General features: G+C 41.8%; 1 protein-coding gene across 3 annotated transcripts in view; it reads right to left on the reverse strand.

Annotated features, from left to right (window-relative positions):
- Positions 1–15115, reverse strand: part of CXADR (CXADR cell adhesion molecule) — a 57933-nt gene extending 42818 nt beyond the window's left edge. Inside the window, exon 1 of one of the 3 annotated variants that reach the window (XM_074361323.1) lies at positions 14416–15115. In XM_074361323.1, coding sequence (XP_074217424.1) covers positions 14416–14458 — 43 coding nt within the window. In that variant the 5' untranslated portion in view covers positions 14459–15115. The remainder of the gene's footprint in view (positions 1–14415) is intronic. The other 2 variants (XM_074361328.1, XM_074361322.1) reach the window with 2 other exon arrangements.
- Between the last annotated feature and the right edge of the window lie 2553 nt (positions 15116–17668).

Consider the following 17668-nt stretch of genomic DNA (forward strand, 5'->3'; position numbering starts at 1 on the left):
TTGGAATTACTTGTTTGAGATGTTTAGAAGTCACCTAAATAGTAAGTGTTTCTTTCTAGAAAGGAAAAGAAAAATATTTTAAATATGTTAATACTCATTAACTCCTCCAACTAGGCCCTTAAATACTGCTGGGGAAGAGAAGAAAAAATTTACAGGAAGGGAGAAATCATGCTCTTTGCTGTCTAGGAGTTTTAGTTGTTTAATTCCCACGTGTGCTACTCAGTACAGTATGTTAATATGTACTGAGAGCTAAGAGCTACAGTCAGGTAAGTTAATAACAATGAGAAATGACATTAAGTATATACTTACTTCCTTTTCTATGCTGTTTTTCATATCAATTCCCAGCTCCCCAATGACAATCAGAAATCAGAAAGCAGGTGTCCAGGAAATAAACTGAGCTGGAAATGGGGAAACCATCATCCCAACAATAAACAGTAACTAATAGCGACTGAGTACCTAGAATGTGCCGGGCACTTTTCAAAACATTTTATACATATTAACTCTTTCAATTCTCATAACGACTTTGAGGGAAGTACTAATATTAGCCCCATTTTACAATGAAGACACAAAGACACTGACAGGCATCTAAGATACTAAGAGAGTAAGCTTCAAAGCTAGGCCAACTAGCTCCAAGTCACACTCATTCTGCAAGTAGAAGTTCACCAGCAAAGACCCTCAGACAGAGATTTCATTTTAAAAATCACTATAAAATAACAGAGTGAGTACGTAATTAGACCCCATTCCAACCACTGTGGTGCAGGAGGGTTTGGAATTTATATGCTATTCCTCTCCTATACTAAATTTCTAAGGAGACAACATTTTAGGCAGCACATGGTTCAGGAGTTTGGGTGGACCTTCTTTTAAACAGAAAAATCATACCAGTCTAGGATCTGTTGTCAAGTTTGTCACAAAAAAAAAGCTCTTTCATTTTGGACATGTTGCTTCTCTAGGGCTCAAACATAAATTAAGGGTGTTGAACTAAATTATCTATTTCAGATCTAAATACGTCCAAAATTTAAACCAGCAATCAAGAAACCATCGAGAAGCCTTCCCCTGACATCCATGCTCAAAGGCAGCAGCAACAGCTCTGGGTTCACCTCACAAGTGCAGACATCTCTGAAACACTAGTGGCCTGCATTATGGAAGCAGTTCTGCCCATGAACAGTGAGGGCTCTAAAGGCAGATCTAGGTTCGAGTTCATAGTGAGCTCACCAAATGCTGGGCCCTGTGAGTATTAATGTTTTCTTCTTTAAAATGGGAATTAATAGTAAATAACAATGCTTATTAATTTGCAGGCATTAAATAAAATAATGCATGTAAAGCTTAGACCAATTCCAGCACAACCTGGTATTACCCTTCCAATAAACAGTATCCAGTATGACAATTCAATGTCATCTTGTAAGCCTGTCATTCCTACTAGGATATAAACCTGTGTAGTGCTGTTTTAATATTTTATCCCTCACATTTAGCAGTGCCTTCCATATAGGGAGAACTCAAAATCTGCTATATAAATAAATGACACTGACATGTATCTATTAGGTCTGGCAATCAGAACCTCATTAGTACAGCTTAACATCAAAAACCAGCAACCCAATCAAAAAATGAACAGAAGACCTAAATAGACATTTATCCAAAAACACCCAGATGGCCAACAGGCACATGGAAAGATGCTCAATATAGATGATTAGAGAAATGCAAATTAAAACTACAATGAGGTATCATCACCTCACACCAGTCAGAATGGCCATCATTAAAAAGTCTACAAATGCACAGGAGAGTATAGCTCAGTGGTAGAGTGCATGCTTAGCATACACGAGGTCCTGGGTTCAATCCTCAGTACCTCCATTAAAAAATAAATAAAGGAATCTAATTACCTGCCCTCCCCTCGGAAAAAAAGTCTACAAATGAATGCTAGAGAGGGTGCAGAGAAAGAGGAACCCTCCTACACTGTTGGTGGGAATATAAATTGGTGCAGCCACTATGGAGGACAGTATGGAGGGCCCTTAAAAACCTAAAAATAGACTTACCATATGATCTAGCAATCCCATTCTTGGGCATATATCCAGAGAAAACTATAATTCTAAAAGACATACACTCCAATGTTCACAGCAGCATTATTTACAACAGCCAAGACATGGAAGCAACCTAAATGTTCATCGACAGATGAATGGATAAAGATGTGATATATATATATGTACACACACACACACAAAAAATGGAATATGACTCAGCCATTGGCAGCAACATGGATGGACCTAGAAATTATCACATTAAGTGAAGTAAGTCAGACAGAGAAAGACACATATCATATGATGTTACTTATATGTGGAATCAAAAAAAAAAGATACAAATTTTAGCTGCAAGCCAAAAATACTCACAAACATAGAAAACAAACTGTGGTTATGGTGGCGGAGGGGAAGGGGAATAGATTAGGCATTTGGAATTAACAGATACACATTACTGTATATAAAATAGATAAATAACAAATTTATGCTATATAGCACAAGGAACTACATTCAATTTCTTGTGATAAGCCATAATGGAAAAGAAACTGGAAAATACATGTATGTGTGTGTGTATATGGATAATTGAATTGCTTTGCTGTACACCTGAAACTAACACTATAAACTGACTACTCTTCAATAAAAGATAAGAATTAAAAAAAAAAAAAGAATCCAATTGCTGACATAGACCAAATCTGATTTAGTGAAGGCTTGGGGGTGGGGGGTGGGCGGAGAAGGTTGCAACAGGATTTTTTTTAATTGAAGTATAGTTGATTTACAATGATGTGTTAGTTTCCGGTGTACAGCAGAGATTCAGGTATACATGTAGATATCTATTCTTTTTCAGATTCTTTTCCATTGTAAGTTATTACAAGATACTGAGTATAGTTCCCTGTGCTATACAGTAGGACCTTGTTGTTGCAATAGGATTATTTAACTACAGAGGTTGAGGTGTACGTGAGTAGAGACAGAAGTGACTGCTGTTCTGAGGAACACGGCTCTTAAGAGCAGGAGAAAAATAGCAGAGTGTGATGTGTGGTCAAGGAAAGGCTGTTTTGAATGAGAACTGTAGAGCATGTTTATAACTCACAAGGAAAGAGCAAGTTAAAAACACATATAATTCTCAAGGACCTAAGGATCAAAACCCCAGAAAAGAATGAGACCTAGAAAACAGGGGATAAGGCAGCTGTAAATAAGACTCAAGGGAAGGACTAAGAGGACCGGTACAATTATGGACAAATCTATACACTGAAGCACAAGAAATTAAGGGAGTTTGTACCTGATCGCCTCCATCTCCTCCACGACAAAGGAGGCAGACAGCATTTACTTAGAATAAAACAGGCAGAACAGATGTGGGTAGAGGGGTTTTGGAGACAGTTTCAAGTCTGAAACAGGTGAGGAGGAATGGGAGAAGTGAAGGACTGCAAAACGGTGCCACAGGTCCAACGGGGATGTGACAGCGGAGGAAGCTGAGCAAAGACACACTGGGGTTTATCATACCCTTCTTTCTAGCTTTATATTTATTTAAAATTTTCCATAATAGAAATGTTAAAAAAAAAAAAATGATGTGGCACTACACACCCACCAGAACAGCCAAAATGAAAAAAGGCTATGATGAGGATGTGGAGCAACTCTCATGCTCTAATGATGGGAATGCCAACTGGTACAACTAACTTCGGAAAACATCTGGCAGTTACCTCCTACAGCCAAACAGACGGATAATCTCTGGGACCCCAGAAACTCCAACGGTAGTTAGAGAAGTGTATGCACACATGCACTAAAACACAAGCCTGAGGACATCACAGCAGCGTTTTTCACAACAGCAAAAACTGGAGGGAAAAAAGCGTCTGTCAACAGTAGAACGGGTAAATCAATGGTGGGAGAGTCACACAATAGAACACCATACAGCAACGCAAATGAATAAACTACAGCTACACAGCATGAATAATCTTACAAACACGACAGTTTAAGTGAAGGTTACACAAAAAACATATACTGTGTAATTCCATTTATATAAAATGTTAATGTGACCTATACTATTGGAAACCAGAAGACAGTAAAGGAAGTGACTGCAGGGGCGTGAGGAGACTTCTGAGTTGTGGGTTATGTGTTATTTCTTGGTCTGGGTGACAACTGCATAGATGTGTCTGCTTCTGATAATACTCTCACCTGTACACTGGTGGATAATGCTCTAAACTGCATGCTTTCCTGTGTATGAACATCATGCTTCAAATAAAAGGCTTACTTAAAAATGAAATTTAAAAGAGCTGAAGGAACTAGAAAAGATTGTTTTAGTTTTGTCTTTGTTAAAAATATAATGTCCTTAAACAACAAGGAACGACTGTAGAGCACAGGAACTATATTCAATTCCTTGGAATAACATAATAGAAAAGGATCTGAAAGGAAAAAAAAATGTGTGTATGTATATGTATAACTGAATCACTGTGCTGTACATCTGAAACTAACATTGTAAATCAATTGCACTTCAATAAAAAATTTTAAATACATATATACTATATATATAAAATGTTCTTAAACAACAAAGACCTACTGTATAGCACAGGGAACTATATTCAGTATCTTGTAATAAGCTATAATGGTAAAGAATCTGAAAAAGCATATATATATGTGTATATATATATATATATATACACATATATATATACACATATATACACACACACACACACAACTGAACCAACTTTGCTTTACACCTGAAATTAAGACAACACTGTAAATCAACTATACTTCAATTAAAAAAATACATATATAATGTTTTTATGCTTTACAAAGTACTTTAAAAAAAAAAAAGTCTAGCCAAATCAAACAGCAAGAACTATCTCCCCAACGTACACCAGCCCAATGCATCAGCCCATGAGCAGAGGCAAAGAAAGTGGCTGTAGGACTGATCTACATCAGAGATGGGAGCTGACATCTGACGATGGGACCTGGGATTAGTGAAGAAAACATCGTTTAAAGTAATCGGAAGGCCAGAAACGGGGTGGAAGAGTAAGAGCCCAGAGATCTCACTGACAGCAAGAGAGTGTGACGGAAGTTTGAGAAAGCTGGGAGGCAGTGACAGTGGAGTTCAAGATTTCAGAGGAAGAACTAAGTATAAAGAGAGGGTTGCCTAAACGAAATGGATAGAAAATCACTGTATCTGAGGTCAAGGGACTGTGGTGTAAAGATGTTAGAAAAGTGAGCTATAGCAGGAAAATCCTAAAATGCCAAGATGCTATGATATGGGGGTGGGAGGGCTGTAGCACGAGGCAAGGCATTTTTTGGTCAATGTGGAGAAGCAACCAGAAGTCTGATATAAGCAGTGGGCAGGAGTCTCAAGGGCTGAAGGGTTGGCATACAAGGTGAAGGGGAAACACAGTCTGGAGAGCCAGTGGGCCCCCAAGAGAATAAGCAGAAAATCACATGGTTTTTACATCACATGGCACATCTGCTTGGATCCATCCCCTGCTCTGCTGAGTACTCCGCACTGAAGCTCGCCCACAGTACTGGAATGGTGTCCTCTTCGTGTCCCCTGAAGCACCCACTACAGGGCCTCGCCCACACGTACTTACTATTTATCTACCCCCAAACTTCTTCCACAGGAATTGAGGTTCTGTATAAGAAACTTAGTGTATAATTTATAAACCAGGACCAGGGAAAGTGTAAATTATAATGTAAAGCCATTACACATTCAGTTAAGAATGTGAACATGCAGATAGGCTTTCTGTATTTGTTGAACTGGATTGTGACCCATCTCTTCCTCCCTCCCCTCAAACACACAGACACAGACACACTCGTCTCAGGAAAGCATTCAATTTCATTTCTGATTAAAAACTAAGTCTCAACCTTTCCTCAATCTATGTAGTATATTACCTTCCCCACATTCTCTAATACAAAGATGCTAATTTCAGAATTCTCTGGCAAAACAAATGCAAATAGAGTATTTTGCATTATGGGTAAAGCAGATCCGTTGCCATGGTGAATATTTTCATCACCTTCATAGAATGGTATGTATCACTCCATTTAAAGAAATCTGCCTTTGCCTCCTTGCTCTAAAAACCTCAGGCTCTGTTCTATTCCTTTAATTAACATGAACAGGAAAAGTGACTACTTGGCAAAAACAAACTCAGGTGAAGTGTCTTATAAAGGTGGCATTACAGAAAATAAGAAAGCAAAGAGACATAATAGTAAAGCAAAAAATGTTATCTACATACGGAAAATCCTGAAGTTAATAAAGAAAAGGTTAGTTACAATAAAAAAAAAATCATATCCCTGTTGTATGTCTACCTTGATTGCCTCAATCTTGGCAGTATTTCCGTTCAAATATCCCAAAATGAATTCACATTTCCCTAGTAATCATCACTGGGGACCCCTCTATCCTTACTTTCCATCTCTCCATAAATGCATTTACTTTCCTTAAAGGCAAGTTAAAAGTATTATTTTTGTCCATATACTTGTTTGGTCTGCCTTATACCTAAAATGCAAATGCATATAACTATCTTTATTCGATAGTTATATTTTTTGTGTGTAACAAATCCTCTGATGATTACAAGAAACTAGTAAGAAACAAGAGACTTTAACTTGTTACCAACAGGAATACAATGTGACGCAAATAATTATTTAAGATAAAACCTCAAGGGAGCAATTCCAAAGGCACATCCCATTTGACAAAGCTGTTTTGATGGGCAAATCACACTCATGCTATTTTAGTTAGTATGTTCTGAAACTAGATATAAAGGAAAGTGACTGTAACAAAAAGCTCCAAGTTGTAGACCTGCGCTGACCAACAGGATATCTGCTAGCCACACATGGCTACTGAGCATGTGAAATGTGGCTAGAGCAAACTGAGATGTGCTATAATTTAATTCTTATTAATGTTCAATTTGATTGCATATGGAAATAATATTTTGTGTATACATTGGGTTAAATAAACTATATCTAGATTAATTTCACCTTTTCTCACTTTTAAATGTGACTACCAGAAAAATTTAAATGATATATGTGGCTTGCATTGTATTTCTACTAGGACAGCACTGTCTGGATCAATGCCATAATTTACTGGACTTAGGTCTTGGCTTTACGACTTGATTCCTATAAAAAAAAAAAAACATAATGTATCCTTCCTACTCATAGTGTCAGGAGAGTGGATTCAAATGAGATGTGTCTGAAACTGTCTTAGAAAACACACTAAGATCACATTTCTCGTCCAGAGTTACCAGTTCATTCTAAAAGTATCAGATTTCACATTGTACAACCAAGTAGGTTAAAGAGCCTTCTCAATTCTTACTGTAGAATTATTCAGGGCACAAGACACTTGAAAGTTTTTGTCTAGTCCATTAAAGAAAAAGCCCATGGGAATTGACCTGTATTCAAGAGTTCAAAGCACTCCTCACTGGGGAATCAGAGTCACTCTAACAATTCAACAAAGACGTGGCTCAACACATTTGATTCCACTGTAACCGCGTATTCCTTGAGAGCATTTTTATCCATACAGCCAAATCATCCTTCCTTTGGAGAAATCTATAAAACTCTCATAGCACATCCAGCTATACCATGGGAAAGTGAAAAAGTAACCATGATTAGTTATGTTGCTGCTTCTTGAAATCTAAACAGTTTTATTTCTTAGAAGCAAATGAAATCAGTCATTCCCATTCCAACTTGTGAAATATTTTGAAAGGGCAGAAGTGATTTAACAGTCTCTAAAGACATATGCATTGTATTAATAGGCATAAACATTGGTTAATTTGACTATTAAACCATTTTCTCACCAACTATGAAAGACAAATTGAACCATGTCACTGATCCCACACCTACCCTAAAAATAGACTGTTATTATCTCACCCGCTTACCCTACCTTTCCTTATCAACAGAGCAGGCAATAGTCTTTTACCAGAACGCTGCCGATTAAAATAAACTGCAAATACTGCTGTGTCAAGCTCAGGCCTTTAAGGCTTAAACTTTAATTGGCTAACTCATTATTAGAAGCCAGAAAGGAAGGGTGAGTCAATGAGGGGAGGGAAAGCCCACAGAAGTAGTATGTCCCTCTAAGTCACCATTTTGCCACTGAATGCAGAAACATTTTCAACTTCCTACACATTTTTCTTTTACATAGAGACAGCAATGGATTCAACAAAGTGCACAAATTACAAAGAAATACCAGTAATAGAGCCCCAAGAGATCACCAAGCCACGAACTACCAGCTTCCAGGACAGATCACTTCACTGTGCCAGGGTGACATTCTCCTGCCTGCCTCACTCCACCATCTCAGCCCTACAGAAGAAATTAAACAGAAGATAAAGCAGGGAGCCAGAAGCTACTGCTCTTTACTTCTCCTTAGCATCACACTCCTAATAGAAACCAATTCAATTCCAAAGCCAGTCTAACAATTATTCTGTATCATTAGATTTGTTTTCTTTAAAAATGCAAGGTAGATGAAAGTCAGTGAGATAAAGGCATAACCTCATTTTAGTTAGATAATTTCAAATTATTTCCCGGGTTACTTTAATAATTAATTACTTTAATAATCATTAAAGTTCACATTCACTACTTGCTGACCACCAAATGGAGCAAATCAAAAGCTCCCAGTCTCCATTCTTGCTGTTATTTAATTACACCTGAAAATGATTTGTGTAGGACAGCAGAAAGGCAGAAAAGGAGGGAGGGGGAGAAGAGGCTGCAAACAGGAGATTAAAATACCTGCCTAGTACATCTTTCCCCATTTATTCACTCACTTAATCAGAGGCCAATTAGGAAGCCATTTCAACCATCTTAACAGATGATGGTATAAGGCAAACTGTGAGTAGAGGGTTACAGTGACTTAGAAGCTGTATGTAAGCTGGTGAGAGAACAGGACAAGTAGAGTAAGGTACCCAGATTCCTCCCTGGGCATTTTGGTGCCTCAAAATGCCATTTAATGTGAGACGGGACAGTGGTGTATTGACAGGTTCAACAAGTCTAAGCAAAGATGTCATCACGTGTGTGGTTTGACATTACGGGCAAAGCTTTGAGAGAGTGGGACTAGAAACAGACTGGAAGCTGTAAGGACATAAATGGTAACTGAATCCAGAAACTGACATTTACAGCACACAGAGAACGTGGGCCCGCAAAGAAAAATGAGGAATAGCTCAAGGGGAAAAGAGGCTAATCAACAGAGCCATTCTCGCCGAAAGGGCTGGGCTAAGAGGCTGAAGGTGCAACGTGTCCACTGGATGCAGCCACAGTGGCCACTGCAGTTTCACAGGAGTAGAGGAGGGAGGGTCTCAGACTGTAAAGGAAGAAAAATTCCTGGAAATGAAGGAAAATAATGGAGTCAGCAAATGCCGGCAACTCCTTCAAGAAATCCAGTGGAGAAAAGGAGAGGCCAGGCCGCACTGAAGGAGGGGCAGAAGGGCCGAAGGCACATGAGGGGTACTTCAGCTTTGTTACAGTTGATGGGATCCTAAGGTAAGGGATGGGATAGGAGAGTGATATCCTTGAGAAGCTTTGAAGGTTAAGTCCAGGAATGAGTGTAAAGAGGAACACACTGTTTTATGAAAGAATGATCACGTGAACACGGTTCTAAGTCTGGGTAGCTAGAAGTTAGTTATCTGCCGGCTTCTCCCATGGACTCTGCCCCCTTGGAATTAAGGCCATATGTGCAACATGCACTATTAAACCAACCGCAAGTGCAAAGTCATATCTTATTCTCTACTTACCTGACGCCCACTCAGTCTATTAAAATCTAGCTTTATTCCCAGTACAGAAACTGTCCTCCCTCTAGAATCGATAACTACTTGAATGATCTCAATAACCTCCTAATGTAACACCCATTGGCCTCGTTTCATCATCAGTTTCTGGGACACCTTCATCTTCTGGTTCTCCTGCATTCCTTATCACTCTTTAGTTCCCAGGTTCCTCACCTCCTGCCTCCTTGTTAGAGGGTGAAGTTCCCCAGCATCACATTTCACCTTCTCTTCTAGTCCTGCCTGCTTTTCCTGGTAACCTTACACAGCTGCCACCTATCAGCAGTCATTCGCAATTCTGCATCACCCATCTTTCCCTCTCTCCTGAGATCTAATCCTTCACTTACCAACTTCCTACTGGACATCTATCTTTTACTTCCGTTCCTCTCAGGCACCACAAATACAACCTGGCCAAACCTAAGCCCACTGTCATCTCCCTAAAACTTGCTTCTCTTTTCTTTATTTCCTGTAGATTCCTGATGTCACCCACCATCCAAGCAAGCCAGAAATCGTATCACTTCCCTCCAACTTCTTGCCTCTCATTCAGTCAACCAGATACCAGATTCCACTGCTTTTCCCTCAAAACAACCTTCCAGATGAAAGGGGGAGCCCAGTGCCATTTGGCTGTGTTTCAACAGGGACTGCTTATGCCCAGGTCATCCCAGCTGGCTTCCTGCGTTAGATCTGTTGGTTCCAGAACTGCTGCCAAGAGCTGCCCCATTCGAGAGAACAAATGTCAATGTACAACCTCACTCCTGTAACCACCTCTGCAAGCTTCTTAGTGCCACTGCTGGGGTGGGGGCCTTGACAACACATAACCTGACAGCGATTGTCTCCTAAGCTCCTGGCACAATCTTTACGTCTAGTGTAAACAGTAGTGACATCATGTGGAACCTGTTAAAATGCAAAACCTCAAGCTCCACGTCATACTTTCTTGTAACGACACAAGAGCACATCAAAAGTTTGAGAAGCACTCGTTAGATAATTCATACGTGCTGAACTTCTCAACTCCCAAGATGCACCATACCCCTTCAGATCTCCATCTACTGGGAATAGTCTATCAAATCTTTTGCATCTTGCAAAAATCCTGTACTACTGTAGGAACATCTAGCACAGCCAACAATATTTGAAAGACTAGATCATTTAATCAATTAATTAATGGTAAGTTCAGCTGAGGACCTGCAGGGCCGGAGGTACTCAAGTGCATTCAGGTGGAAGTGGAATGTTGGCGGCTGGAAATCGTGGCCCAGAATCCAAAGGAGAGGTGAGCTGGCAACATTTTTAAGTATTAGCAACTACTTGGAGGATACAGCGATGGATAGATGATGTCGCCCAGGTTTAAGACAGATTGAGAAGAGAGCTACGGGCCAAATCCCAGGGTAGGCCAACATTTAAGGAAACTACTGTAGAAGGTAGTGGAGAGTAGGTTAACAGAGCAGGAAAGAACCAAAAAAGGTATCAAGGAGCTCTGAAAAAATACATGGATTTGGCATGTGGTTACTGATACCTTTGACAACTGAAGCAGGGAGGTAGGACAGAATCATGTGGTCACAGACAAAGCATAAGCTTAACTTCTTTAGCCCAACATTAATGGAATGAATAATCACTAGTGGATAACCTTTTTTGGATGAGGAGGGAGAGAGAGATGGAACTGACAGCCGTAACACACACATAGTCCTAGTGGCAAAGAGGCTGAAAACGTTCAGTGACACATTTGCTGAATGCTTGCTATCTGCCAGGTGCTATAAGCTAACACTGGGACTGACTGTAACAATGAACACAGGTGATGCCCCTGCCCTCTGACCTAGTGCAATGAGATGTATTGGGTAATTTTATGGAAACGGCAAAACAGATAAGATATGGAGCCAATGTAGGGTGGTTTGTCTTGAAGAAGCAACTTTTGCTCTGATGGTAGTATAGTGACAGGAATGTAATTAAGAGAGGCGTATGGAGGGGATAAAGTTCACATCTAATAGCCTGCATTTTTTTTAAATATAGAGAATAGTCCAGGTAAAGCAAAACAATAAACATTTCCCATTATGTCTACTGATATAGTGGGATCCCCATTCTTGACACATAAAGCAACCGAGGAACACAGAGAGGATAGGAACCTGCCTCCATTAAACGGCTAACAAATGGTTGGAAGAGCAGGATCACTGGCCAGTACTTTTTAAGTTTCACTCATGTTGGCAGTGTGAAAAGGAGCAGCACCCTAAACTTTAACAAGACCCACAGGTGGATGCTGCTGGGTCTTGGACCACTTTAGCTTACAACTCCAGTGTTGCCCTGAATCCTGGCGTTCTCAGAGCGCCTGGAAACATTCAACTAAGATCAAGATATTAAAGGGTAATATTAAAAGCCTTCAGCATTTGGCACACAGTTAAAACAATAAAAGATTCTCAATAAATGACAGATAACCAATGATACAAATTAAGGATGTCAATTAGAGGTAATCAAAGGGGAAAGTGGCTGTTCTAGGGGCAGAACAGCATAGCAATAAGTGCAAAGATTCTGGAAGAAATTTGTGGCCTTGGCAATTAAGTTACACAACCACTCCGTGCCTTTATTTCCCCACTTGTACAGCAGAGACGATACCTAGGGATGCTAGGTACATTAAATGAGTAAAGCCCTTAGAACAGTGCCTGGCATTTAATAACTGCTTAGCCAAGGCTTTACTTTTTTACTACTGTTGCTACTGCTCTACCACTGCTGTCACTACTACTAGTGACTTGCTACTAGGTAGACAATAAAAATGCATTAAAGAGCTCCATCAGCAACCATAGTACACCACAAAACTCTACAACCCACATAGAGACATATCTAGAGAAAGATCTACCATTGACAGCACTGCATTTTTTAAATACGTAAGCCTCCATGTTGTTTTGCCAATCATAGAATCCAATCATGTTACTACTCAAATTGAGTTCATGGTAATGAATTTCTAAAGAGTCAAGAAGCCTCTGAAGAAATACTCAAAGCTGTATCAACTAGTTTCTCAGTTGTTTCCTGTGCTGGAAAATTAAACATAGTTGCCTTCCTTAGTTGAAGAGAACAGTCCTTTAAAAAGATGTTCACCGTACCCTAGTGTAGTTTATGAGAATGACTCTGTATGTATCAAAATATCTTAGGTTGAGATTGTGCCTATCAAAGTGAGGTATCCAGAAAAAAATGAAATCCAATTATCCTGATATACCTGAAAAAAAAAAATCCTCAACATGGTTTATGTTTTTCCACTTCTCTGCTTTAGATGTAGCCTAAAACTTTTTTTTTTCATAGCAATGACAATGTTCTCAATTTCTACTTCATTTCAGCCCTTGATCAAAAAAACGTGGGAATGTATCATGTAAAATGGTTATTAACCCTTCATCTTTTCTGGAAGCTTTACTTTGGGAATTTCAGCCAAGTCTAAATAACACGTATTAAAAAGGTGGAGGTAATGCAATAGACTCAGATCAAAGATTAGACTTGTTAATAGAATGTTGATCCCATGAGTAATGCTCACGCTGTGGAATCCAACAATAGAATTAACATTTCAACCGGAAGCAAAGAGCCATCCCAATAGAAAGGGCCACTCGATCTCGCTTTACAGCGCTTAAAAAAAATCATCCTTCCGGAGGCTACACGAAGTGTGCCTCTTAGAGTCCCACTTAATGGATTTTGTGTGTGTATGTGGGGGGGAGGGGGGTGCGGGGGTGTTGTTAATGAATCTTTTGATTCCCTAATGAGACAAGTGCTTACTTCGACAAAACAAAGATCAGCTGGTTAAAACACTCACATGGAAACAGATCAGTTTTTTTAAGTGTCAAATGAGTATGCCTTCTAAAGGTCCATGCATTTTTTAAATGCCTTTTTTTCCCTCCCGAGAAAGGAGCAGTCGAACATATACTTGGCGAATCCTTTCAGAATTACCCTGTACAAGTCATCCTATCTTATCACCAAAATGAATCAAATCATTATAAACTCAAAACTGAGGTTACTAATTTAGCCTCTGCACTTTCCCCAGGGACTGCAGAAATCAATACTGCATTTTTGCAGGAACCTACTTTTTGATTTTCCACGGTCTACTTCATCGAGTTACCGTCTAGTTAACAGCTCGTGCCTGGGCTCGCCTCTTCTGTGACCAAGAAGGCTACAGTTCGTTCAGCGCCTCTTTCCTAGAGGTAGCCTGGACGATTTGAGGCGCTGAAAGGCTCAGTGTCCATTTAATCATGGCGTTTTGTAATTCAGCCTCCCCGCCTGGACTGCTCGACAGCTGAAAACTGGCCGCCCAAGGCTTTGAAATCGGGTAACCCTGGACGGAGACGACACGGCGGCTAACAACGGAGAGGGCAAGAGCAAATAAAGCAAAGCCTGCATCCGCGGCAAAGAATAGTCTGGGAGAGACGCCAGGCGCACCCGGCACGCCGCGCCCACCCACTCGCGCCCGAGGAGCCCTTGCACCGCCGCCCCTTATCCTGAGACTCCGTCCCCCGCTCCAGTGCCCGCTGGGCACCCTGCGGGACTCCCTTCCCAGCGGCTCCACAGCCCGGCCGCGCAAAATCACCCAAGCCCAATTCCGCGCGCACCGCCGCCACTGCCGCAGCGCCCCCCAAAAGCGCCCGCCCCCTCCCCCACGCTTCATTGTTCCCGGGTGGCCGCAGGCAGCGAGCACCCCCGGGCTGACCCGAGGGACCGAATTGTCCCCCACTCACCAGCGACTCCGCACAGGAGCACGACGCGCAGCAGAAGCGCCATGCTGGCGGCCCGGCCGTGGGCGACGACTGCAGGTAGGCGGCTCTCACCGGGGTCTCAGTCACCCGGCGCCTCGCGCGCTCCGGACTGGTTGCTGGCGGCGGCGGCACCTCGCAGCCCGGTCGCACCCCGCCCTCGCTCGGCAGGTGAAACACGTCACTTCCGGGAGCGGTGGAGCCCCGCGGCGAGCGCCGTCTCCGCCAGGCGCGTGGGGTTACCATGGCAACAGGGAGCCCCGCGCCTGCTGCCCCCGGGACCCTCCGGAGTGAGGGACTCCCTGCCCGGGGCGCTCGGGCGTTGGGGTGCGCCAGGAAGCCACTCGTCTCAACCCTGAGCAGGGATCCTCACCGGCTCAAAGCTTTCAGTTAAATCGGGGTTTGTGCACGTGGGGCGGGCCACCCCTCTCCCAGACTACTGGATCTGCCGCCGCGCCCTTGCTGAAAGGCACGGCACTGGACAGAATTCGCCCCCCAGACTCCGCACCCCGAAGGGCTGCTGAAGCCATCGGCCACGCGTGCACTGACCCCACCCTCCCCTCGGGAGAGTACGGGTGGGGCCTCCAGCCACGCCTCCTACCTTTAGAGGTTTGCTGTTGGGGCGGGCTCCCCCACCTAAGGCTCCAGAGGAATTAACCTCGGCAGCGTCCAGCATTTGCGCCCATCTCTTTGAGTCGATTAGTTTGATGGCGGAGGGTTAGAGAAGCTTTTCCCCATCTCCAGTAATGAGTAACCCCCTAAACTGCAGCTATTGATTCGGGAAATACCCGGATTGGGTTTTCCCTCTTTATATTTAAAGGTTATTCTAGCCCTGAATTGGCCAACAAGGACCAAAGGTTGAAAAGTGGGACCAAGTAATGACGGTTAAAGGCTTGTTGGCGGAGGAGGGGTGGCGGTAGTTGGGGAGCTGGGGAGAGATGTTAACTCTCCCAGAATTTCCCCGTCAGCCGGGCCATGCCGCTTCCGCCTCCTGGTTTCCTCCATACTTGTTCTTGTGTCATTTTGCTGCTTGTTCTCGGCTGCTCTTTCCAGATAACGTTTATTTATAACTCCTGGAAGACTTCGGTGTTCCCAACAGTTCCTTATCAGGAGTGAACTAGAGAAGAGAAGCAGTGTAGTGCAGTGGTAAATTCTTGAGCTCCAGAATGAGGCAATAACTGGGCAAGTGACTTAGAAGCACCTACCTTAGCGGTAGCTGTGAAAATTAGATGAGATAATGCACTAAAGAATGCTTGGCACCATACCTGTCACATAGAAAGTACTCAGGAAAGAAGAAGCTAATAAAAAATAACACTGGAAAATTCTTGTCATTTATTGAAGCAGCAAAGGAAGCAAACCGGTTATCAGTAAGACCAAAATTGCCCAACTGCAATTTAGCCTGGTGGTTTGCAACCGTGGCTGCACCTTGAAATTATCTGAAGAACTTTTAAATTAAAAAAAAAAAATCTGGGAAACTTTCGTAAAATATCAAGACTTGAATCCCCACTCCAGTGATTTAACTTGTTTCTAAGTGGAATCCTTCCTAATCTAAGGAGAGTCCAGAGTAGGGACTTCCTACTAGTTTAGGAAACAGGAATTCTATTGGATATAATTGAAGGTATAAAATATTTGGAACTTGAATTTTGTATACCACATTAACCTTTATGAAATTAGAAAAGATTAGGTATTAAAGTTCATATCTATTTCAGACCTTTATGAGAACTTTTCTCGTATTAATCACTTTGAAGCAGCACACATTTGTTATAAAGTTGCTACTGTTACCGGGAAAAGGGAAATAAGAATTACCTCGGTTCTTAATCACCCGAAAAAAAAAGAATTTTTGATGAGAGACAAAAAAAACGTGATATAAGCAAGATTTTTATTAGTGAAGTAAAAAAAAAAAAGTGAAAGATAGTACACTCCTGAGAATTGAGAGCAGGCCAATCCAAGAGAGGAAAAAATGGTGCTGTTCCCTCGCTTTCCCTGTTTTTATATCCTGGTTTCCTGATTGATTGATTGATTGATTGATTGATTAACAGCTCAGGTTTCCTGCTCTCTGGCTGATTGACACCTCAGGTTCCTTGTGTTCTGGTTAATTGACAGCTCAGGTTCCTTGTGTTCTGGATTGTTCCTTTCCCCATCCTCTCCCCCTGCCCACTGCTCATTATCTAAACTACCTAACATTCTCCCCTCTAGTCATAGGACCCCAAATCTTTGGGACATAGAGGGCGTTGACTGCTCTAGCTACTTCCTGCTGATCTGGGACAATGATGAAACTCACTGGGGTCCCAGACTAGCTGGCTGTCACTGGGCAGGTGGTGAGCGAAGGGTCAGTGTCCATCAAGGGGCTTGTGTAAAAGCTGTCTTGGCTGATTGGTTGATTACCTCGTTGTATAGCCATTTAAAGTTTGACTCTAGACAAGAAGAAACACATTTTATAAGAAGGCTGAAAAGGTAGCGGTCAAATATGTATTGCTAATCCTAGCCAAGGGGTGAAGAGGATAAACAAGGGTCTTAGAATAACTGATAACCTTCTGTTGAGCTGCCCAGAGTCCTGCCTTAACACAGATTAAAATTGATCTCTTTCCCACTTTTGGTTAAGGTCATTATAGTCCCATCCAGGGTCCATTGGGGAACAGCTTTTTCCCCTATGGGGTACTCGTCATTAGATAGATGTAGACTGTCTGCATATTTTCTGGCTTCTCTGAGAACCCTTTCCTTTTCTGTCTCTGATAGTGTTTGGCCAAGGAAAATATTAATATCTTCCCAGGTGAGACCATTAGCTTGCCAAATTAGTCTTAATTTGTCTCAGCTCTACCAGAGAAAACGGCTTATATATAAACTGTGGACCAAATTTTCCATGTGTTTCTACCAGGGGGCAGGTCTTAGCTATCAGCGGTAATGGAGGACCTGAAGGCAATGTCTTTCCTGGGTATTAGGGAAACACAGGGTATATGGCAGGGAGAGCAGAAGAGGACGGACGTTTAAGGGAGTCCTCCTCTCAAGGAGGTGTTAGAGATAGCAGGTTGCTGATAGTAACCATGGCCAAGGTGGTTATTTTGCATTTCCTTAGGAGACTATTGCTGTCCCTTAGCAAATAAAATATCTGGATATATGACATTTTAGACCATTTGCCTGTGTATTGTAGAAGAGATCAAGCTGGAGCAAGGTGGTTGAATTTATGCTCCTATTTATGGGCCATGCTTTTGGCTAAGATATAGCCCAGGGGAGTCCCAGC

The sequence above is a fragment of the Camelus bactrianus genome, chromosome 1 (genome assembly GCF_048773025.1).
Source record: "Camelus bactrianus isolate YW-2024 breed Bactrian camel chromosome 1, ASM4877302v1, whole genome shotgun sequence".
Classification (NCBI taxonomy): domain Eukaryota; kingdom Metazoa; phylum Chordata; class Mammalia; order Artiodactyla; family Camelidae; genus Camelus; species Camelus bactrianus.